At 40.4% G+C, this 25,459-nt stretch overlaps 1 protein-coding gene across 1 annotated transcript; it reads right to left on the reverse strand.

Annotated features, from left to right (window-relative positions):
* Positions 1–17,429: 17,429 nt before the first annotated feature.
* Positions 17,430–25,212, reverse strand: LOC117706798 (SR-related and CTD-associated factor 8-like; the record flags this gene model as incomplete). Its single annotated transcript, XM_076932118.1, is given in 6 exon segments — positions 17,430–17,587; positions 17,940–18,983; positions 18,986–19,340; positions 19,342–19,612; positions 21,659–21,972; positions 24,343–25,212. Coding segments are annotated over 6 exon segments (3,012 nt in total), but the record flags the coding sequence as incomplete, so codon positions are not given.
* Between the last annotated feature and the right edge of the window lie 247 nt (positions 25,213–25,459).

The raw sequence follows: 25,459 nt of genomic DNA on the forward strand, positions 1-25,459 counted from the left end.
CCCTTAACATTTGATATTTTTTTCTCTAAGAATTTTCTGTTCCTAAAATATCTCCATTTCTAGTTCCCCTGCATTCTCTTTCACTTTTGAACTCAATATGTTCTTCTGAAGTAATTTTCCTCCTTCTCATTAACCTGGCTCCAGTGCACACACTTTTCAGCCTTATTGTGTCATCTACATAAATTACGGAGGTTATTTCAGCCGTCTATCTCAGACCTCCTTTAACATCCAGGCTTCAAAGGGTTTGGGCTCCTTGCCATTATCCCTGATTAGTCCTGCATTTCCTTTGTTTGGTAATGACCTGGCAAGAAAATAATTTTTTTAATGTTACTTCTACCTAATTTTATTCTTTTCAGCAAAGGGCCAATACACTGAAATCACAGTGCTGGTCTGATTTCCCTTGATTGTCTCTTTCTATAGCCCACTAATGTGACCTGAATATATAAGATAATGCATGAAAAGCTTGAATTAAATAAAGACTTCCACACTTACTTAATTTTTAAAATCTAGGCTTGGTCCAGATTTTCTTGATCTAAGTGCTATAAGTTGTCATTCAGGTAAAGAGTAATTCCTAAAAATGTAAGAACTAAACAACTATTTTTAAAGTTTAATTTTTACTTGGCAGGTCATTGTTCCAATACATTATCTTTATATTTTAACCATTTTCTTGTGAAAAATTTTAAACACATATAAAAATGATATAGCTAGCTGCTACCTAATTATCACCTAGTTTTAACTACTTAAGATTTAATCTGCTATATTTATTTCTATATACTCTGGTGTTCCCATTAAAGTATTTATAAAATAAATTCTAGGCAACATATTGTTTGTAAAATTCTTTCAGTGAGTAATAAATTAATTTTAAAATGTGTGTTATCAGTATTTCCTCCCTCTATCTCTCTCTGCTTCCTCCCTGAGATGCCTTCCATTCTGTGATGGATTGAATAAGTACTTTCATATCTGTAATCATCTTATATCTTGTTTGATGTTATCATTAAAGTTACATATTTTTAAAAATAAATTTACCTTTGTAAAAAATATTATGTTATTTGACTAAGTTTCTAAGGAAATGTGTTGTTATATTGTCCCCTAAGACTTTGCAGTGCTTGTGTTTAGAGTTACTGATTTAGGGCATCACACAAAGTGAGAGAGACACACACAACACCTTAGTAAATCCTAAAATGTATGAGTTAATCATTTACATGAGACTGAATTAAATTTAGAGACCATGCAAGGTACTTTTGTGGATGCAGACACAGTAATTTCACTAGTAATGTGTTACACATGCCTGGTGAAAGAAACAAAAATCTATGATGTGAGCTCTGTTTTTATAAACACAATTAATGCAAAGTTACCATGCAGTGAAGGATTCAAAGCATTCTGCTTCCACTTTGAGATTCTCTGCAAGTCTGTCATGTGCTATAATGAATTGAGTGGGTTTAGCACCCAGCATTGTCATGCCCCAGTGTAAATCTCTCAGGCTCAGAAAGCCCAAGCCTTCAGTTGACTTTCCGTGAAACCAAGAGGACACTGCCTTGTTCTGTGAGCATGGGAGAAATGTTCTGTTCTGCAATGCTTCTTTCTTACAGCATCGCTGTCCATTGCTTTCTTTGCTCTGCACTAGCACCTGACCACAGCAAACTCTGACAGTTACCTTCTACCTCCAATCTTAATGGATCAATTCTCTCAAGGACATGCCTTTCTCTTTTGTCTTGCTCAAGGTGAATGTATTTTGCTTCTTTGATCAAATTCTTTTTTCAGAATCCAGTGGATCCTCTGAACACTGAACTACCTAGAAATGATCTCTCTCCCCTCAAAAGTATAAAAATTTTTAATGGTTCTGTTAATTGCTTCTAATAAGCTGCACTAATTTTTATTATTAAAAACAATGAAATACATGATTAAACAATCCCTGTAAGAATTTTGCCTTTAAATGGTTCTATCTGATGACTAAGAATGAGGCCTAGCTAGAATGAAGTTCTGATGTTTCAGGAAAGGGAACAGCTCAGAAGCTGTTCAAATTGGGATGACCTGGGCTTACTGCTGCTTTTAGTAGGATGTTAAGGTGAGGACAACAGACTAGGCCTCTTCAGATGACAGTAACAGAAAAAGAATCTAACAGAGTGCTAAGATAGCAAAGACAGCTTCACTCATGCATGTAGTTAGTGTTGAACAACAAACAATCTAGTGCAATGATTTACACAAGTAGTCTGTTCTGGAGAAACATCTAGGAGTGGGCTTCCCACAAACCCCCATTCAGATGCCTAAGTCATCCTCAGAGACTAGCATGCTTCTGTTGTCTATTGTGTATAACCATACTCTTTTGTCTTTGCAACATTTTTATTGAAATATATGCCAGTTGATATGTTCATTTGGGTCAAAGGAGTAACAATACTATGCTCATTGAATTCCAACTGCAACTCAAGACTACCATGGGACATGGGAGAACCTATGCTAGGTAGTAGTCTCAGTTGGGCTAGATATATAGCAGATGAAAGCAACTGAGTAGGAAAAAAATTATCCCAAAATCAGGAAAAAGAGTAAGAGACAGCTCTGCTCCCACTGCTAGCAGTCTCATAAGAACACATGAAAACATATATTCAGAGGACCTAGGTCCATCCCATGCATACTCTTCAGTTGGTGGTTTAGTCTCCATGAACCACTATGGGCACAGTTTAGTTGATTTTGTAGGTTTTCTTATGGTGTCCTTTTCCTCTCTGACTCCTACAATCCCCTTTTCCCCTCTTCCACATGTTTGTCTATTGGTCTGTGCATATACTGCTGTCAGTTTCTGGGTGAAGCATCTCTGATGATAATTATATCAGGGTCCAATCTACTGGTATAACAGAGTATCTATCATTAAGAATCATTTAATTGAATTTTTTGGTCAGTCATATTTAGTTCTATTCCAGGTCTCTGGGTTATCCAGCCCCTGGTTCCTGGTCCTTCAGGTAGTATCTGGTGTGGCCTCCCTCTCATTGCATGAATCTTAAGTTAGACCAATCATTGGTTAGCCTCTGCCATATGTTTGGCACTACCTTACACAGCACATCTTCTATGAAGGACAAATATTAGGTTGAAGGTATTGTGGCTGGGCTGGTGTCCCAATCCCTGTATTGGAAGCCTTCCCTTCCCTGGCTATATAATATGGCCAGTTCAGGTTCCATAACACCCTTAATAGGAGTCTTTGCTGGTGTCACCCTCATAGATTACAGGGAGTATTCATTGCATTAGGTTTCTACTTCACCCCCCCAAACTTCCCCAATTCCAGTTGTATCTCCCAGTATTCTCTCCCTCTATCCACTTCCACCTGATTCTTCCAGTTCTCCTCTCCACCTACCCCGAAGTTCACCTGTGAAACCTGTTCTATTTCCCCTTCCCAAGGAGATCCATACATCCTGCCTTGAACACTTCTTACATAGCCTCTCTTAGTCTTTGTATTATAACATAACTATCCTTTAGTTTACAGCTAACATCCACTTATAAGAGTGTACATACCATGTTTGTATTTTGGGGTCTGGGTTACATCACTCAGGATAATTTTTTCTAGTTCCATCTATTTGCTTTCAGATTTCATGATGCTGTTTTTTAAATAATAGCTGAGTAATACTCCATTATGTAAATGTTTCATGTTTTCTTTATCCATTCTTCAACTCAGGTACATCTAAGTTGTTTCCACTTCCTGGATATTGTAAATAAAGCTATACTGAACTTTTCTATCATTCTTAAAACATATCTGAAACTTGATAATTTTAGTATTTCAAAACATAATAAAGTTAATTAGATAAAACTGTTTTTTAGGAGGTTGAGAGCTGATGTTACAGTTAAAACTCTTACATTGTAGACAGAAAGAGCTGAGTTTGACTCCCTAGAGTTTACATTAAAAAATAAAACCTGGGCATAGTGGCAGGCATTTGTAATCTCAGCATGCAACAATAGGTATATGAAGGAATGATTCCTGGGCTTGAAACCTGGTAGTTCAGACTAATTTTTGAAGTCATGGTAAAATTGAAGGACCCTGCTTCAAAAACCAACATTGATAGAGATATTCAGAATTGACACTTATAAACACATGGACATGCACAAGACTGACATGTATATAGACGCATGTGATTGTGCAGGTGTTTATAGAGATTCAAGGAAGTGTGGCAAAATATTTAAACTCTAGACACCATTTAAAATACTTATAATATGAAAGATCTATATTCAGTTAAACTGTAAAACTGTGTTTTAAAAATTCTGATTGAAAAGTGAGGGCTAATCCAGAACAACAACAGCAGCAACAACAACAACAACAACAACAAAAACAACAACAACAACAGCAACAGAAGCAACAACAACAACAACAACAAAACAACAACAGCAGCAGCAGCAGCAACAACAACAGAGTCTATATGAGGAATGGCAAGTCGTATCCTTAATTTTAGGATATAGTTTTAATGAATGTTGCTATGAATTGTATTCTCAAGGTCAGAATATTCTCATGTTTTCTTGATAAACTCAGGAGAGCAATTTTTTATACTTATTAGAATTTAATTGATGAATTGCATAATTTTAGAAAACAGCAAGAAAAGGCTCAAAGTGCTGAAGCAGAAAAATCAGTTAAAAGATTTGTTGCTATCCAAATCTTTCCAATACCTTGGAGGTAATACAATACGTTCTTTCAGAATCTGGATGACTGACAGTGTGGATGCACAATCATAATATATTTATTTGAAAGATTGAATGTGTGGGAGTTTTCAATGTAATATTTTAAGCAGTAAGTCTATGCATGTTTTCCTAATATAAATATACAAAATATTTTAGAATTTTATGTAATTTTATGCAGATCTGTTTTCTGTTCATAAAACCTCAGTTTTATATGGTATTGTATGTGTGGTGTACTTTTGTGTGTGTGTGTGTCTATGTGTGTGAACAATGTGTGCATTATGTGTGTGGTGTATATGCTGAATGTTTAGGATGCGGATTTGAGTGGTTATGCAAATGTGAAGGTCAGAGAAGGATGCTGAGCATCCTGCTCTATTATTCCTCTGCCTTATTGCCTTGATCTCGGGTCTTTACTTGAGCCTGGAGTTAGACAGTCAGCTAGCAAGTCCTAGTGATCCTCTTGTCTTACTCTCCCAGTGCAGGGAGTCTAAGTGTGCTCAATCATACCATGCTGTTATGGGATTCTAAAAATTTGAGCTTCAGTCTTCATGCTTGCACAGTGACTGCTATTTCCTATTGACCAATCTACTTACCTCTAGAACACATGTATTGTCTTTCTTTCCACCTTACTTTACATGACATGTTCTCTCCCTGAACCTGGATCTCACTGAGTCAGCTTGTCATTAAGCTCCAAGGACCTACTTGTCTCTGTCACCATGCTCAGCATTTTATGTGGGTGCTGGGCATCTGGACTCAGCTCTTAATTTTTGCTCTGAGGCTCCTAGGATGCTAATCTTTACGGAACATCACGGAGCCCATCGGTGCTTCTCTATAAAAGTGAAATCTGTCATGGGAGGCTTCTTTTTGCTACACTCTTTATTCAACACTGCAGTCTATGAGCATCCAGGTGTTACTCTTTCAAATCTTTAGCACTAGACTTCCAGATGTTGCCTGCTCTTTATTCCTCCTGATTCCCCAGAGGTTTGGAGTTACATATCATGGAGTGCCCATTGTTTATCTATATTCTTTCAGTCAGTCAACATTAATTTCATGCTTGATTTCTATCTCATCTGTGTTAACTCTCCCATCCTAGGACTATCCCTTCTTAGCATCTATGGTAACTATTTTTTTTTGACTGCTTATTTTTCTTTATTGTTAAAATTGGTAACTGGTAACAACTATTTTCTTATCTTATTCACACCTGGCTCTTTGTTGTGGCCCTCTCCCTTCCATGCTTGCCGGCCACTGTTTCCTGGCCCAAGTTGCCAATCCAGTCTGCAGGTCAGGGTCTATCGAGGAAGAGAGAGAGAGAGAGAGAGAGAGAGAGAGAGAGAGAGAGAGAGAGGATAAAGGGGATGAGACGCGAAGAATGGAGACAAGACAGAGGTTCTGATCAAGTCTCGTTTATTGAAGGGAAATCTGGGGTATTTATACGCTTTTGCCACGTGCCTTTTAGGCACATGGATACCACTTGCCTTGAAGGTGTTGATATGACGTAAGCCTTACAGGCGTGGATACTACGTGCACTGTACAGGCATGTATGGCGTGGATGGCATGTGGATAGCACGTGAACCACATGCCTTGCAGGCTTGGATACCACGTGCGCCTTGCAGCTGGGGGCAGTAAACAGCAAAACAAAATATGTGGGATATCAGAGTGTGCTTCAGCTGTTGTAGGCTGTTGAAAAACAAGTATCACATCAGGGTATATGGCTCAAGATGGCTGCAAAGCTGATAGCTGCTTTCTGCTAAAAGTCAGCTCCCAACAGCTCTTGCTCTCTTTTGAAGCTTTAAATTACATATATTTCTCTTCAATATGTATTTCCTTGAATATTTTACTGTGTTTCCTTTTTGACATAATAATATCTATATATCAATGAAAATAAAATCTACAGCTATATTTCAAAATTCATTCGAACTTTCAACTTGATAGTCCAATGAATGTTGTTGTCAGCAGGTTCCTTATGCAATTGCTGCTGTTCACATTTTGAGTTTTCCAAAGTGTGCTGCTTTTGTCATAAGTTGCTTTCTACCTGTTTTTCCTATCTTGTTTTCTTTTCTTTTTTTTTTTCTTTTTTGAGACAGGGTTTCTCTGTGTAGCCCTGGCTATCCTGGAACTCAACTCTGTAGACCAGGCTAGCCTCGAACTCAGAAATCCACCTGCCTCTGCCTCCCAAGTGCTGGGATTAAAGGTGTGCACCACCACCGCCTGGCTTCTCCAGGTTTTCAAACTCAAAGCTACCTTTCATTTAATTTTCACTTTATAAAAGCAGTTCATCTCTCTTGTTTTTCTTTCTTAAAGTCCTTGCAGTTTCTCTCAAATATGTCTGTGTTTTCCTGCTCCCCATTATGATCCATGCCTATGGGACTATTATCCTAAAACAGGCCAAGTGCCATAGTTCATGTTGATTCTAGTATTCTTATAATTAGAGTCTTTCTGCTCCAAGTTCAAAAGGTCTGAGAAGGTAACACTTACAGCACAGATCTTTTATTTCCTATAACTTCAAGTGGATAACGTTTAAAAGTAGAACTTTCATATCTTTTGTTGTATAACATTTCCTCCAGGAAGCATCATATAGGCAGTTCTTTGATCATCTGCCTCTTGGGCACACCACTGTCCATAGCTATTACTCTGAAGGCTTTAATTTGATTTTTATCAGCCTTATAGTGTAAGTTCAATTCCTCACTTTAATTCATTGATCATTACTTTTTCATATCTGTGAAACATTACTGCATCATGGTTGGCATTCAATCAAAATGGAAAAATTGACAAAAGACAACATTTCTGGGTTTTGGTAGCCATGGCCAGGAGTCCATTAAGAATGATTGTGGAATCTTTAGCTCTCTTATGTTTCTCTGTCTGTGGTATCAGACACTCTTATTCATTCATTTAAAATTTATATGGTACCTTCATAGAATGGCTGCCCAAAGGGGAACAAGACCAGCAATAGATAAATGAATAATAAATAAGTGCTTCTGGACAAACGGTATACAGGAAAAGTCCTGTGAGGAAAATGAGATGCAGCATCAATATGTTTATGACTAAGGTAGTTGAGGGAGACTGTGAGAGAAGGCAACTTTATAAGCCAGGATGCAACAGAAGACAGGAAAGTAGGCTGGCTAAACACTGGAAAAGAACTTTTCAGAGGAAGTCACTGCATCTGAGGACCTTCTGATTATTCCTAATTTAAAAATTCAGACCATATTTCAAAATATTCAAATTATACATGCATTGGAAAAACTGTACCAAAGAAATCTTAGCAGCATTATTAAGAATAGAGCAAATAAACTTGTCCTGTTGTAAAAGTAGGTCTTTATTTATTGATAGTTAGATTTCCTGGTGATCAAAATTTACCCAAGTAAATAAATTTGAACAATTAATGCTGAACATCTACAGTATACGAAGAAGAATAGAAGATAAAACTCAAGATATAGAAAGTAAACTTCCTGTTTCTACACTTAAAACTTTTATTTCTGCTATTTATTACTGCTTTTTTATCCATTCTAGAAGCTATTTCTACAAATACTTCACTCATCCACAGCTCTCTCCTCATATTTTCTCTGTGTTTGGCTGCTTAAAAGTTCAGGGTACTTGGCTTTTTCCTGGGTGATGACCTTCTGAATCATTTGAATCACAGTTGGTATTTCTGAACATTTGAAATGCTCACAGCATGAAAACTTCTTATTTCTGAAAGAAAGGTTGTCACAAATAGTAAACTTTATTGAAAACAGACCCAGATGCTGATGGAAAATACAAATGTTATCCAAGTTTGGTATTTGTATATTAAAAATATTTTGTACCTAATCGTGACATGTGGCTTCAGTCCTTTTCTTCATGTAGATGCCCACTTACAAAGAAATAGTGATTGAAATGATGGAAATAAAATTAATTAACAGCTTGTGAACTTCATTTGGCTCCTATGGATTTGGTAATAGCTTTATTTTATATAGCTGTCTCTTGCTTATTTTTGACAAGTTGGGACAAAATATCTGTTCTGTAGTTTCTGGGTGTCTGATGATGCTGAGAATAACTGTGAGGATAAGATGAACCTAGAGAAGAATGAATAATCAGGAAGCATGATTGAGGGAGTACATGCTTTTATGTGAAATGATCATGTATAAATCTCAGACTTCTATTTTTATTGAATATTTTATTTATTTACAATACAGATGTCATCCCCTTGTCCCATTTCCTCTCCATAGAACCCCCTATCCTATACCCCTCTTCCTTTATGCTTTTATACCACTTTCATTACATGCATGTATTAAGGTCAGTTCTAGGTTAAGGGTCTAGTAATACAATAGATGCAAATAGTCAAGGAACAAGCAATACAATAAACACAAATAGTCAGAGAAAAAGCAAGGCATTAAACCCAATTACATGAACACTTCCATGATCACTGTTTCTAAGGGCTTATCATGATGACCAACATATCTGAGCCTACTTCCCTGCCCTAGTCAAAGGTCATTTTCACATCTGAAGCCTACTTCCTTGTTCTAGCCTAAAATTTAGATTCATGTCTGAAATTACTTTTTTGTTCTGGCCTAAGATTAAGATTCCTACCTGAAATGACTTTTTTGTTCTAGCCTAATGTCAGATTCCTGCTAGAAGCCTACTTCCTTGTCCTTGGCCAATGTCATATTTCTTCCAAGCAGCCTATTTCCTTGTCCTTGGCACATGCCAGCTTCTTGCCAAGTAGCCCCAAAGGCTCTCCACCTCTCCTGCTTTTTAATATCGTTAACAAGACTGAATCTGTCTTAGGTCATTCTAACAAGAATGCCTTCCTTACACATCATGAAATATGCATTATCAAACTCAATGCACTGCTGTCTTGGGTTGGTAAGGCTTTGTGCAGAAACTTACCCGTCCTTGGTTTGCCAACCTGTAAAACTAATAGGTCTGTCTGGGGGTCCAATATCAGTTTCAAGTCATGTACTTTGGCTGCCAGCCTGTTGATAAAGTTAGAGACAAGCTTTAACACAATGGGCAGGAATAAAAGTATTCCCAGGACAAGAAGTGCTAGCCTGATTAAGCTATATATGCCATTCCTGAGGTTTGACTAAAATGAAATTACTGACTTCAGGCCATGGATAATTTTATCAACATTATCTGCAGCATCAAAGCTCAACAGAACAGCATTCTTTAAATTCATAATCTCACTATGCAAAATTCAGAGAGGTATTAGGATTATGCCAAATACCATGTAGATGTCTTCAAACTTTTTTCTAATTATAATGACAATCATTGTAAATTTTCAAAGTAACAATACTCCAATGATATTGGTCATGACACTTGGGATGGCTCCTAACTCTTGAACCATGAACCTCCTCAGATAATTTGAATAGGCTATAGAGCATCATCTGTTGTTTCAGATACCTATATAAATCCTTTTGTATACTCAATACATTAGTAACATTTTTTTGCTAGATGATTAACAAAAATAGTTGTCTTAATTCCTTGTGTCAATGCTATTGCAGAAGCAGTGGTGCTAGCAATTTATGAAATTAAAACTGTTATACCAACAATAATCAAGCCCGCTTACTCACTTGCTTCTGCTTAAAGCCTAACTCACTTCTTCTAGCACTTTTAAGCTTTTTTTCAGAGAATCAACGTTTTCTAATATGCAGGGCAGTAAGACAAAAACTGGTTGATAGACCCCAAGAACAGACATGCCAGGTTTCAACACACTAACACAATTGAAAATTTTACAGTCAATGCAACTTACAATAAATGCTGTAGAAGAGACAAAACCAATTTTAGCTTGACAATTAAAAGAGCCTTAAAACATGCATTAACCCTTGTTTAAAATCCAGATAGTGTCCTAACTTTATCTCTTGCTATCATAACATCATAGTGGCCTACAGATAACTTTCAAATATGTATCTGACAATGTCCAGATCCAGTCATCCAAAAGTATACTGTTATTTCCAATATTTGATTGATTTCTTGACCAGTATATGATTGAGTTCTAATAGCTTGTCACTTTAAAGAAAAATACAAGAGACATTATAATTTCTCTTTTTGACTGTCTATCCCACAAGGTCTAAAAACTTGAGGCAAGGGAGCTTGTCCCATGTGAGATATTGCCAAGCAAAGGTGGGTCAGGAACATGTGTCCAATACAGCTACACAGTCTCCCTTGTCAGGGTACTCAGAAGGCTCACAGGTAGGCATCATTCTTTGTCTCAACAACAGTGTGCCTCACCAATATTTTTAAAGTTCTCTGAGCCTCTTTTACAATACTTTGTCCTTGAGATTTATACAAAATTTGCTTAATAAATTGCTGACAAAAAGTCTTGACTGCTCAACTACAATTGCCAGACCCATTTTCTGTTTTTTTAAAAATTGGATATTTTATTTATTTACATTTCAATGTTATCTCCTCACCCATTTCGCCCCCAAACCCCTTATCCCATCCCCTCTCCTCATACTTCTATGAGGGTGTGCCCCTACCATCCACCCATTCGTGCCTCCCTGCTCTTGAATTCCCCAATCTAACGTGCCCCCCCCTAGAGCTTTGCGTCCGCGGAGAAATCATGAGACGCAGAGATCAGATAGTTACTGTAAACGAGGCTTTTTAATCTTTATCACCCACGTGGAGAAACGTGGAGAGACGCGGAAGGGTCGAGCTGAGGAAGGGGTCCCGCTTAAGTACAGTCCAGAGTGACGTATTCACTTTTGATTGGCTGTTCGCTCACCACCCAATATGCCTCGGGATTGGCAGTGGCTAAGGCACGCCTATCTGCCTAGCAACTGCGCAGCTAAATGTTTACATCTGGAGAAACATGCGGCCAGGGCCAATCTTGGAAATGCAAACGTGTAGCCACTGAAACAGCGGCTCACTACACCCCAAAACTAGAGAATTTAAACTTTCAGGGACCAAGGCCCTTCCACTGATGCCTGAATAGGCCATCCTCAACTACCTATAAAGGTAGAGCCATGAGTTCCTCCCTCCCTTTGTGTTTCCAGGCTGGAGGTTTAGACCCTGGGAGATCTGGTTGAGTATTTTGATACTCCTTCTAAGAAGGACCAAAGCACCCACACTTTGGTCTTCCTTCTTCTTCTTGAGCTTCATGTGGTCTATACATTTTATCTTAGGTATTGTGACTTCTGGGCTAATATACACTTAGTGAGTGCATACCATATGTGTTCTTTTGTGATTGGGTTACCTCACTCAAGATGATATTTTATACTTCCATCCATTTGCCTCAGAATTTCATGAACTCATTGCTTTTAATAGCTGAGTAGTACTCCATTGTGTAAATGCATCACATTTTCTGTATGCATTCCTCTGTTGAAAGACATCTGGGTTCTTTCCAGCTTCTGGCTATTATAAATAAGGCTGCTATGAACATAGTGGAGCATGTATCCCTGTTGTATGTTGAAATATCTTTTGGGTATATGCCCAAGAGTGATATAGCTGGAGCCTCAGGTAATACTATGTTCAGTTTTCTGAGAAACTGCCAGACTGCTTTCTATAGTGGTTGTGCCAGCTTACAATCCCACCAACAATGGACAAGTGCTCCTCTTTCTCCAAATCCTCACCAGAATCTGCTGTCACCCGATATTTTGATCTTAGCCATTGTGACTGTTGTGAGATGGAAACTCAGGATTGTTTTGATTTGCATTTCCCTGATGACTAAAGATGTTGAACACTTCTTTAGGTCCTTCAACTTTCCTCAGTTGATAATTTTTCTTTAGCTCTGTACCCTACTTTTTAATAGGGTTATTTGATTTTCTAGAATCTAATTTCTTCAGTTCTTTATATACCTTGGCTATTAGCCCTCTATCAGATGTGGAATTGGTAAAGATCTTTTTCCAATCTGTTGGTTGCTGTTTGTCCTATTGAAGGTGACCTTTGCTTTACAGAAGCTTTGCCATTTTATGAGATCCCATTTGTCAATTCTTGATCTTAGAGCATAAGCCATTGGTTTTCTGTTCAGGAACATTTCCCCTGTGCCCATGTGTTAAAAGCACTTCCCCCATTTTCTCTTGTATTTGTTTCAGTGTATTTGGTTTTATGTGAAGGTCCTTTATCCACGTGGACTTGAGCTTTGTACAAGGAGATAAGTATAGATCAATTTGCATTCTTCTACATACTGACCTCCAGTTGAACCAGCACCATTTGTTGAAAATGCTGTCTTTTGTTCCACTGGATGGTTTTAGCTCCTTTGTCAAAGATAAAGTGACCATACGTATGGGGGTTCATTTCTGGGTCTTCTATTCTATTCCACTCATCCTCCTGCTTGTCTCTGTACCAATACCATGCAGTTTTTAATCACTATTGCTCAGTAGTACAGGTTCAAGTCAGGGATGGTGATTCCCCTAGAAGTTCTTTTATTGTTGAGAATAGTTCTCACTATCCTGGGTTTTTTGTTATTCCACATGAATTTGAGAATTGCTCTTTCTGATTCTGTGAAGAATTGAGTGGGAATTTTGATGGGAATTGCACTAAATCTGTAGATTGCTTTTGGCAAGGTGGCCATTTTTACTAAATTAATCCCTCCAATCCAGGAGCATGAGAGATCTTTCCATCTTCTGAGATCTGCTCCTTTTCTTTCTTCAGGGACTTGAAGTTCTTGTCATACAGATCTTTTACTTGCTTGGTTAGATTCACACCAAAGTATTTTATATTATTTGTGTTTATTGTGAGGAATAACGTATTCCTAATTTCTTTTTCAGCCTGTTTATCTTTTGAGTAGAGGAAGGCTACTGATTTGTTTGAGTTAATTTTATATCCAGCACTTTTCTAAAGTTGTTTTTCAGGTTTAGGAGTTCTCTGCTTTAAGTTTTGGGGTCACTTAAGTCTACTATCATATCATCTGCAAATAGTGAAATTTTGACTTCTTCCTTTCCAATTTGTATCTCTTTTACCTTTTTTTGTTGCCTAATTGCTCTGGCTAGGACGTCCAGTACTATATTGAATAGGTAGGGAGAGAGTGGGCAGCCTTGACTAGTCTCTGATTTTAGTGGGATCGCTTCAAGTTTCTCTCCAAGTTTGATGTTGGCCATTGGTTTGCTCTATATTGCCTTTACTATGTTTCGGTATGGGCCTTGAATTCCTGATCTTTCCAAGACTTGTATCATGAAGGGGTGTTGAATTTTCCAAATGCTTTCTCAGCATCTAGTGATATGATCATGTGTTTTTTTCTTTGAGTTTGTTTATATACTGGATTAAACTGATGGATTTCTGAATATTGAACCATCCCTGCATTCCTGGGATAAAGCCTACTTGATCATGTTGGATAATGTTTTTGATGTGTTCTTGAATTCAGTTTGTGAGAATTTTATTGAATATTTTTGCATCAATATTCATAAGGGAGATTGTTCTGAAGTTCTCTTTCTTTGTTGGGTCTTTGTATGGTTTAGGTATGAGTGTAATTTTGGCTTCATGGAATGAATTGAGTAGTGTTCCTTCTGTTTTTATTTTGTGGAACAGTTTACAGAGAATTGGTGTTAAGTCTTCTTTAAAGGTCTGATAGAACTCTTCACTAAAACCATCTGGTCCTGGACATTTTTTTTTTGGTGGGGAGACTTTTAATGAATGCTTCTATTTCTTTTGGGTTTATTGGACTGTTTAAATGGTTTATCTGGGCCTGATTAAACTTTCATAACTGGTATTTGTCTAGAAAACTGTCCATTTCATCCAGATTTTCCAGTTTTGTTGAGTATAAGCTTTTGAAATAGGATCTGATGATTTTTTGAATCTCCTCATTTTCTGTTGTTATGTCACCCTTTTCAGTACTGATTTTACTAATTTGGATACTTTCTGTCTGCCCTCTGATTAGTCTGGCTAAAGGTTTATCTATCTTGTTGATTTTCTCAAAGAACCAGCCTTTTATAGATTCAAAGTAAAAGAGATTGTGCATTTTAATTGCTGGTTTATTTATTTATTAATTCATTTTTGTGTGCATTGGTGTTTTGCCCACGTGTGTGTCTGACATATTTTATTGAACTGGAGTTATAGAGAGTGGTGAGCTTTCATCTGGGTGTTAGAAATTAAACCTGAGTTTTCTGGAAGTATGGTTAGTGTCTCTAAACACAAGCCACCTCTCCAGTCCCCTTAACTGTTTTTTTTGTTTATTTTTCTTTTTTTTTTTTTGTACTTTAATGTAATTGTATAATTTGATGGCTAAAAATATTTCTAAGTAATGAAGCCATAGCATCTAGAAAGCGGGCCATTTCACTTAATCTCATTCTGCTCTCCATGCCTTCTTTGTCTTCATTGTAGCAATTTCTCACAAGACAAAATGGTATCCAGCTATTCCTGACACTTTGGACTCTTTGACTTTGCAATTTCACCTGATAAAACTTATGTGTTATGTATACATAACAAAGTGAAAGGACACTTGTATTATATAAGCTGGTAAATCAAGTTTTGTGGAGTTTATAGTTTTATTACTATATATTGTAATTATATCTCTAATATGAAAACAGTCTTTTAGTATATCTACAGACTTATGGATACCTACTTATATACATGCACATCAATTTGAGGTTATGTTTTTGAATGTGTCTAAACCTTTGAAAAACTTTTTGTTTATGTGATTCATTTTTTTTAAATTTCTCCTCCCCCCTTTGTTTTCTAGAACAGGTTGTCTCTCTAGAGCTAAGGCTGACTTAGAATTCAGTAAGTATACCAGGCCAGCCTTCAACTTGCAGTGACTTTTCTGCCTTTATTTTTAAAGCAAAGAGATGAAAGATGTGAACCACCCAACCCAACCCATTTTTATGGTGTTTATATTGGTTGTAAAACAGTGTTATTATTGGACTTTCAAAATCATGGACTACAAATATCCTAAATTCATGAAGATGGTTGATGAGGTATTAGGATTTAGTGTTACAAAATCTGAGTTAATTAGTGGGTATAATTGTCTTTAAATGAAGTGTTGATTAATCTATTGCTAGATTTTAGCAGGACTATTAGACAGTATCTGTGGATGTTGAGATGAATATAAAATAAAAACTATTTGTCTTTTTGTGTACTAATATTTCTTGAACATTATCTGTTACTAAATACTACTGTACATTTCCAAGCATGACACTTCTTCTGCTTGTTATCTTGACTACTGTCTTGGTTTATCTCTTTTTGACCCTCCTGTTGGCACTCTTCTCTTGTCTTATATATTTCTGCTTCAAGCTCCTCCTGTTGGCACTCTTCTCTTGTCTTATACATTTCTGCTTCCAGCTTCTTGATCTCGGTGGGGTAACGGTCATGGCTGAACATGTCTCCTGAGCCCATAGTGATAACATTTGATGGAGGCTGAGGTAATCATAGTTTTATGTTATGCTAGAGTTGTAGACAAGACTCTGCCCTACAGGGGATTAATAAAATGATGTCTGGATGAAAGAGCCATTTTCCTTTGTTGTAACTGTGCTAAGGTCATACAACCCCAGTCTAATCAGTCAGTGAACCAGTAGCTTTTCTTTTTTGCCAGAATTAAAAGTTCATCTTTATCATTCATGGGCAAAAACAGTGTGTTTTTTTAATTGATATGAAGAGAATTTTACAAATTGTTAAAAATGTGACAGTTAATATCTGTTCACCCTTTCCTGCCATTTCTGCCTTCCCATCTTCCTTTTACACACCAGCTAAGATCTCTGGCCTTGCCTGTCTTTCCCCTGTTAAAGGAGGGAAGGAGGAGGCAATGAATTTGAAATGGTAGATGAGTGAGTTACACATGGTAGAAATGAAAGAGCAACGATCAAATTTGGAAATGTACATGAATAGAAAGGAAAAGGTATGTGTGTGTGTTAGGGGGAGAGAGCCATAAGAGCTGTTTCTAAGAATTTCTGAGGATGCTAAACATTGAAGCCAGATGTCTGACACTGAGTAGTTCTCTGATCATGTAAGATGAAAGAAAAAAAGAAAAGTTACGAACGCCATGTTTAAAATCATTGCAGGGTACTCTGAATATAGCTTTCTTTTGCTGCCTCCTCCAGATATATGAATAAATGTTCAAATATTTTCCTTAAAGGATGGAAAGATGGTTTTGCAAGTAAGCATGAGGGACTGAGTGTGGTTTCCCAGAAATCACATGAAAAGTCAAGTGTGGCCACCAGCTTCTGTAAAACGAGGGATGGGAGTAGGGGTGGAGAAAAATCTCTCTGGGGCTTGCTGGCAAAGTGGATTTGCCAAAGAATAGGAAATATTTAAATGAGAGACCTTGTCTCAAAGAGTAGGTGAAGAGTACATACATATAAACACTGATATGTCCAGCTGCACACAGGCACACACACATGCACATATTATACAAACATACACAGACAAAATTAAATAATTGTTATTAAATACATTTCTTTTCTGATAAAAAAACTAACAATGGTGTTAAATTTTGTTAGATATATAAAAATGAGATTTTCTCTTTTTATCTTTTTTTTGGTTTTTCTTTTTTTTTAATCAAACAAATAAGTTTTATTGGCATCTAAAAACAAAATTCACCCAACATTGAAATGTATTTGAATGTTTATGTTGTTTCCTTCTTCTCCTTCCTCTTCCTCTTCCCCTCCCCCTCCCCCCCTCCCGCCCCTCCCCCCCTGTCCCCTCCCCCTCCCCTTCCTCCTCCTCCTCCTCCTCCTCCTCCTCTTCTTCTTTCTTTCTTTCTTTTTTTTTTTTTTTTTTTTTACTTACTGCAGTATGAGGAACAAATCACACACTTACTTTGGAGTAACAGAGACCATAATGGAGACTTTCACAAAATCACTCTTTAAAATCTCTGTATTATGCTCTTTAAGAATCTAGAGCCAGTCTTTGCATAAAGTGTCACAGCTTTGTCTGTCACCTTAAAATCCTGCAGCAGCATAGAGATACGAAGATGTGCCACACCTTGCTGTTCTGAAATACGTCACTGCCATACCCAACCCAATGACAGTGTCTAAAACCCTCTCTTCCATAGGAAGTCTCCGACAAGCTGTTAGCATCTCCTTGACGTTAAAAGAATCTGGGGAAACATTTATACTTTATCAGAAAAATTAAAAAAATGTTTACCTACTATGTTCATATTAAGAACAATGTCTATACAAGTCAGTTGTACAATTATTTTAAGAGAAAGGTGAACATGAACATCAGAGTAACTTAGTTCTGGTAGATAAATGTGAACAACTATGGTGCAGTGAGCCATTAACCTCTTACAGAGATGACAACTGTAGAAAAGGTTTCTTTTACCTACTGAGCGATATTATGTCCCCTCAGTCTCTGTGCTTTCTACCACCGTTTCACTCTCTATACCAGCAACTGTGCCTCTCTCCTCCTGAAGACACCAGTTTCTCATAGAGTTCAGGGTCCTTCTGTACTCTGTATTTTCACCATTAACTTGAGGCACATTATCACCTTTCTGTTGAGAAGTGGCCCCTTCAAAACAATCCAAAACCCAAGCATGAGGAGGAGGAACCCAAGTGTTTTGAATTCTATCTCATCCAAGACGATTTCCATTAATTTCTCTGCAGAAATCAAAATCTCTGTCATCCCTATCCCTCTGCCTCTCCCAGGGTCTTCTGAGGTCATCAAAATCTCTGTGAACTTCTTATCCAAATCCTCTGTTCCAAGGACCACTTCTAGGATCCCTTCTCTGGGATCTATAGGTCGCCCAACCACATCTCTAACATCCACTGGAGGAGGTCTAGTAATGACCTCCCTGGTTTCTAGAGGAGGAAAGCAATAATCTCTATCCCCTTCCTGCTGAATATTGTCATTCCCAAGTGGTAGTCTTTTATCTGGGTTGAGAACATTGTCTATACTTGGTCTTCCAGGAGCCAGAAAAGTTCTATCTGGCTGACTGAAAAGATCTCTTGGAGGAAAAGGTCCACGGGGTGGAGGATGAAGAGCTGCATCAAGTACCGATGGGGGAGGGATACCCCGTTGTGGTGGAATTTCAGGCTGGAGTAAAGGGAATCTTGGCCCGGGAGCCTGTGCTATCAGTCCAGGACAAATGTCTAGCATTGGCAGTGCAGGCATCCTTTGAGCAGGGATGGTTAACGGGGGTAAGTTCTGAGGTCCAATTGGAGGCTGTGTTCCCAACAATCCAGCAGGATTTGTAACATTTGGTGGCTGTAGTCCTACAAGTCCAGAGTTGTTAGGCAAGTTTGGAGGCAGTACCCCAAGAAGTCCAGAGCCACTAGATACATTTGGTGGCTGTATGCCCAAAATTCCAGAGTTATTTAGAATATTTGGTGGCTGGGCTCCCATAATCGTAGCACTGTTGGAAACATTAGCTGGATGAACCCCCAGAATTTCAGAATTACTTGATACATTTGGTCTCAGCACACACAGGATCCCAGAGGTGCTTGAGGGCCCAAGTGGCTGTGTTAACATTGCAGCGCTACTTGGAATATCACCGGTCTGGTATTCTCACCAGAAGGAATCTGGTGTTCTGTAAGGTGAGGTACTTTCTCTTCAGGGTCTGCTTTACTTGGAGGATTAAAAACATTCCCAGCTGGTAGAGTTGAAGGAGCAAGACTGCCAGCAACAGAACTGCCCGGTAAAACCAGGCTCCCAAATCCCACATCTTTCACAATTTCTGGGGTCATGGACAATGGTGGTTGCACTAAAGATGTTGGTACTACAGGTGGGATTGCAGGGGGAGGTACCACAGGTGGGGGAACTGGAGGTGGCATAAAACCAGGAGGTGGTTGTGAAGGATTAAAACTTGCTTGTAGAAAAGGAGGTGGAGGGATTGGGCTGAATCCAGGAGGGGGGGACAGGCATTGACACAAGAAACGCTGGTGGAACTAAGCTAACTGCAGGAACTGCTGGTGCTACGGAAATCTGCAGCATGGCAACAGGAGGAGGAAAAACCTTGGCCTGGGTTGTGACCACTGTCTCCTTTTCAACTGGAGTAGGACTCTGTGTAGTCTGGACCGTCTCTTTAACAGGTTCTGAGGCTTTCACAGTTTCCCATTCAGCATTTACAGTTTCGTGATCAATCATGCCTCCCTCTGCAAAGCCATCCAAGTCATCTAATAGATGACTTGAAAGTGATTAGAAAGAAAGATTAGAAAGAAAGTGAAAGGCTATCTCAGCTCTTCATCCTCCACCCCGTGGACCTTTTCCTCCAAGAGATCTTTTCAGTCAGCCAGATAGACCTTTTCTGGCTCCTGGAAGACCAAGTATAGACAATGTTCTCAACCCAGATAAAAGATAGAGGTGCCCTCAAGCACCTCTGGGATCCTGTGTGTGCAGAGACCAAATGTATCAAGTAATTCTGAAACTTTTTCCCAGGGTATATGTTGGGAAAGGGGGCTGGGGATCTCATGGTTCCTAACACATGAGGAAGCCCTTGGGTTTCCAAAACTGGTTTATTCACATGGCGGATGGTGGATGGATCTGGATGCATACCCCCTAAAACCCAGGATTGACCTGAGTTAAAAGGGGAGGGGAGGAGGGGTGAGGGGCTGGGGAGGAATGTTTAATGGCTCCACCTCTGGCCTTCAGGTACCTCATTAGTATGTAAATCTCTCTAGGGCCTGTTCGAGCCCTCCACCTGTGTATGTGACTGAAGGGTGAAGGTGGGATGGAGATTAGACCTCGTGTTAGGCCCAACATCCCATCCTCTTTTCTTTCATAAAAGGAGGGGTAACTCTATGTTAATGAGAGATGTGGACCACATGGACGTAGTCTGGAATCTGGGAGCGCCGGGAGATAATGTGCTGTCCCTGACAGGCAATGTCCTGTTGGATCCCCCGGCTATCTCAAACCCATCGCTCTATCAAGGGGGCCTAGGAACAGAGCTGAACATTCTACCGTCCCTCAAAGGGTCTCTGGGGTTCAAAGCTTATGCAACCAGGATATGTCTAAACCATCTCTTCATGGCCCAACATCTCAGTCTTTTTTAGTGAAAATTTTGGATGAGGTGGTCAAAAGAAAACACTATGTAGGCCAGAGGGTGTAGCATAACTAAGTCAAGGGTAATGGGAATTGAGGGTAGGGTTTGGAAGGCAGGGAATCATTGAAACAATTAAATACAGGTTGTATAGTTTGAGGGTAATGACATCTGATTAATCTAAATAGACATTATGTTTTCCTCACTAACATGTAACCTTAGCTATGTGACTTTGGCAAAAGAGTTCATTTGTAGCTGGAAGGTCTGGATATGTCTTCTGACAGGAGAGTCAAGAGTTAGAAAGTGAAAGGCTGTAGGAATCTCTCACCTAAGGAAGGAGTCTTAGGAGGGTCACAGCAGGCACTGTGACTTGAAAGACAGCTGTTGTCTGTGAAGGAGCCCTCTCTGTGGAGCTGGGGGATGGGCAAAGTGGAGGCTAGGGGGTCACTGCCATCTTGCCCTTGAGCTGGAGAGCACATGGAGAGGGAGAGACAGACAGAGAGAAAGAGGAGGAGGAGTTAAAGTAGAGAAGTCGACCAGGAACACATGGAGAAAGAGTGGGGCCTAGTCTTTTGAACTAGGCAGGAGCTAGTGGTAGCTAAAAATTAGAAGAAGCTAACAAGGAACATGAGAAAGAGAGAAAGAGAGGGGGGAGACAGAAAGAAGCCTGCCTAGTCTTGTGAACTAGGCTGGGGATTACTCACTGTCCTGGAGTTTTGAGGAGAGGTTTTCTGTGGGCAACAACTGGGGGGAACACTCTTGGAGCTGGCTCTTTCCGTGTCCTCTACCACCTGTAGGGAACGATATGGGCTTGTGCGTGGGTGAGCGGGTCCCCTGCGGAACCTTGGGCGGTAAATTGGATTCCGGTGCACCAGGAGTTGTGTTCCCTCGGGGACTCCATTTTTCATCTGTCTAATCTCACCAGCATTATGGGGAGGTCCACGGGGCATGCCATATCAGCACCAATCAGCAGCATAGCGACTCCCTTCTAGCGGAACTCCATCTGGGCCAGTCACATTTGTTGCTTTAGGACCCCCTTTTCCTGCAACCACATCAAACTCTACAATTTCTCCCTCCCCCACACTACGCAGATACTTGCATGGATTATTCTTCTTGATGGAAGTCTGGTGTACAAACACATCTTCTTTGGTGTCATTTCGGTTTATAAATCCATATCTGTTTCTGACATTGAACCATTTGACAGTGCCAAGGACTTTGGTGGTGAGAACCTTTTTCTCTGCGTCCCTGCTACCTGTAGGAGGTGATGAGGCTTGGGCGGGCCTGGGGGCTGCATCTCCTCTGGGGCTCCCTACAAGCAGCCTGGTGGGCGCCGGGGCCTGGGGCACACCACTGGCCACAGGGCTCTTAGGCACTGGGTCTGGGGGTGCCACAGATGTCGCGGTGTTGGCCACAGCCTGTGAGAGCGTGGTGCCACTGGTGGTGGCCCCGCCAGCCTCGCTCTTGTAGCTCGAGGGCAGGGGACTCGAGCATTCACCATCTCTCTGTGTCTCCCGGTCCCAGGGATGGCAGGTTGTAGGGCATTCATCCTTCTAATGTCTTGTCTCCCCACATTTGAGGCAGATTTTTTCTGTTTTTATTGCTGCCACAAATGCCTGAGCTATGGATGCGATCTGATTTGATGGGGTTCCTATTTCTCTGGTTGCTACAATCCACCTATCATGATGCTTCTCCTGGAGACCCTGGCAAGCTAGCCTAGACTCAGAAGTCATGCCTTCCCAAACAATGGTTTTAAGAAGAAGGTCTCTAGCTGTGGGGTTGGAGATTTTTCTTTCTAAGCTCATTTTAGTTCTGAGGATAAAATCAGATAGGGATTCTCCAGGCTTCTGATGAAGGGAGAGCAGGGAGTGGGCAGGGTCTTGTGAACCTGAAGGTGGAGTAAGCCTATTCCAGGCTTGAATGGCACAGAGGCAGACCTGGTCATAGTAGCCTGCTGGCTGACTTGCCTGTTGTGCCCCAGTAGAGAAATCTTCCTGGCCAAAGAGTTCTTTAAAACCCCATGGAGTGTCATCTTCCCTTTCCAGGTTTTGCCTGACTTGCTGAAGACACTCATCATGATAGTAGGCCTCCCATTCTAGAAACATTGGATCAGGAAGGGCAGAACGGCAAATATCTCTCCAATCTTGGGGGGTGTTTAAGTTGACAATATGGCTCTGTAGGAGGGATTTTGTCCATGGTGCGTGAATGCCATCTTCCTTCACTGCCTGCCTGAGTTCTTTTAGGTCAGAGGCTTGGACTGGGTACCAGTTAAGTGGTTTAGCTCGAGTGGGGTGGATATTAACTGGGAATGTTCAAGCAGTTTGGGTTTTATCTACAGATTTTGAAGGACTGCTACTTTTGTGGCTAAGAGGAGGGGGATGGGACTTATCTCTCTTTGGTTGGGAGGTAAGTGGGGAGGCAGGGGAAAGCTCCTTTGGTATTTTAATGGAGCCTTGCCTTTGGATGGGGGAGGGAGGAACAGGAGGAGCACATGGTTTCATTTCCTCCAAGGCATAAGGGGGGAGGGGTGGGTATATGTATTTTATCTCTCTTATTAGTTGGGTAAGGGCCTTGAGGTCTGAAACAAGGTGATTTTGGGGACCTTGATCTCTGGGTTCATTTGACTAAGGGGCTCCAGGAGCTGTGTTGTTCTCAGTCTGTCCTATTTTCGATGGTCCTATACATTGCCGAATTGCAGCTAAGATCGGCAAAAACTCACAAGGGGTTTTTTGTTTATCTCTGTTTTTGATAAGGGAAGCTACTTTGCTCCATGAGTCTGGACTGTAAATATTATCCTCTGCCATGCATGGTGCTATCTGAAGAACTTCCTCCCAAAACAAGGAGGCTTGCTTTTTGCCTATTCTTATCCCGTGGGTCTTTAGTAGGGAATATATTTGCCTAGCCTGAGGTGAACATTTATGTGAGGTGGAATTTCCCATGATAGAAAAAGAAGAGAAACGCCTTGTCCAATGGGAATGTTCCCTTGGCCTATTGGCTTTGGGGGATTCCACAATGGTCCAAGAGCGCCAAGCCTTCCCGCAGATTTAAGAACTGGCAGCCGCCCTTATGGCTTTTAAATGGCTGCTGCGTTACCAGTTTTCTTTTTGTTTTAAAGAGTCTAGATAGAGAGTCTTTGCCAATGCCCGTTGTGGGCTGTCGGGATTTAAGCAGAGGCCAGGGAAGCCTTGAACCAACACCAGAGTGGCTCTGGCCAGGAGGTAGCAAAAGCTCCCTTGGCTTACTTAAATCTGCATGATGGCTTCTGACTGAAACACAGGAGGAAAAAATAGATTGCTTGTTTCAAGAGTTCGGGGCTTACCCTTCCTGCGGTATCAGTAGCTGCGTGGTTGTGTGGCTTCCAAGGCTCCACGTTTGAGGTGCCAGATGTTGGCAAAAGGGGCTTGGGGATCCCAGGGTTCCTCCCACCATGCTGTGGGTACTCGGCTGGGAAGTTGGGTTCCTCCAGCTGGAAGTTGGGCTCGGCTGCTTATTAACTAAAAGCCTCTCCCTGGCTCTTCACTGTTCCTCATAGTGGCACGGCCCCAACACACGAGGAAGCCCTTGGGTTTCCAAAACTGGTTTATTCACATGGCGTATGGTGGATGGATCTGAATGCATACCCCCTAAAAACCCGGGATCGACCTGAGTTAAAAGGGGAGGGGAGGAGGGGTGAGGGGCTGGGAAGGAATGTTTAATGGCTCTACCTCTGGCCTTCAGGTACCTCATTAGTATGTAAATCTCTCTAGGGCCTGTTCGAGCCCTCCACCTGTGTATGTGACTGAAGGGTGAAGGTGGGATGGAGATTAGACCTCGTGTTAGGCCCAACAGGTATATATGTGACACCAAGATCCATGTCCCAGAACTGTTTGTATTCAGTCTACACCTTTGTTCAAAGCCCAGGCAATCTTAATGACCTTAGAACCAATTTTATAGGATCCTGAACTCAGTTTCTGAAGAGCCCAAAATGAATCTTGTCGATGAACCATACAGACATATGCACAGCCCCTGGGTGGAATCATATTAATGGATTCAATTTGTCCAAACTCCTCAAAAAGGTTGGTTAAGTCTTGCTGTGTAGCCTTCTTATCCACTTGGCCAACCCGGAGAGTAGTGCTGCATACACTTAGTGTTTTCGATCTGACAGGAGGCAAGTCCTTTTTTTTTTTTTTTGGCGTTCTTTCTCCCTTTTCCCTGGCTCTGCATTCACTTGAATAGGAACATGAGGATTTTCTCTTTCTCTCTCTTGAGTGAGAGCGAGAATGCTTCCTGTGCTTTCGCTTTAGGGACCCAGAGCCTGACCTAGACCTTCGTTTTCTTGGTGACCTTGATCGAGATCGTGAATGAGTTCTTGATCTTGAGCGAACAGCTACTTTCTTAGCTTCTGGTTCAAAGATCTCCTCTTCAACAACATCTTGCCCTTCATCAATATCCATATCCTGTTGCTGAATGTCTATGAAATCATCTAAATTTGCTTCAGGTTCCAGAAAATGCTGCTGGCTACTCCCTTGTGGGGGTGAAGTGGAGTGCTCAAACCCAAATGTTCCTTCCTGGCTGTCCTGAGGAGTTACCTTCTGAGGCTGCTGCTGCTCCAGGAGCTGCCGCCTCAATTGCTCCAGGTTCTGCAGCTGCAGCTGCTATGCTATCTGATGAAAGATGGAGTTGTTCATAGACTCAGAAACGTGAGAGAGTTGGGGAGTAGGAATTTCCTTTTTGGATTCTTCACTATGCTCAGAATCTTCCCCCAAATCAAATAAAATCAAATCAATCCATCAACTTATGACTTAGTATGCATACACACACACAGGCACTCACATATCCACATTTAAAAAAAAAAAAAGCCGGGCAGTGGTGGCACACACCTTTGATCCCAGCACTTAGGAGGCAGAGGCATGTGGATTTCTGAGTTCGAGGCCAGCCTGGTCTACAGAGTGAGTTCCAGGACAGTCAGGGCTACACAGAAAAACCCTGTCTCAAAAATAATAAATAAATAAAATAAAA

This window comes from Arvicanthis niloticus, chromosome 4, assembly GCF_011762505.2.
Source record: "Arvicanthis niloticus isolate mArvNil1 chromosome 4, mArvNil1.pat.X, whole genome shotgun sequence".
NCBI classification, from domain to species: Eukaryota; Metazoa; Chordata; class Mammalia; order Rodentia; family Muridae; genus Arvicanthis; species Arvicanthis niloticus.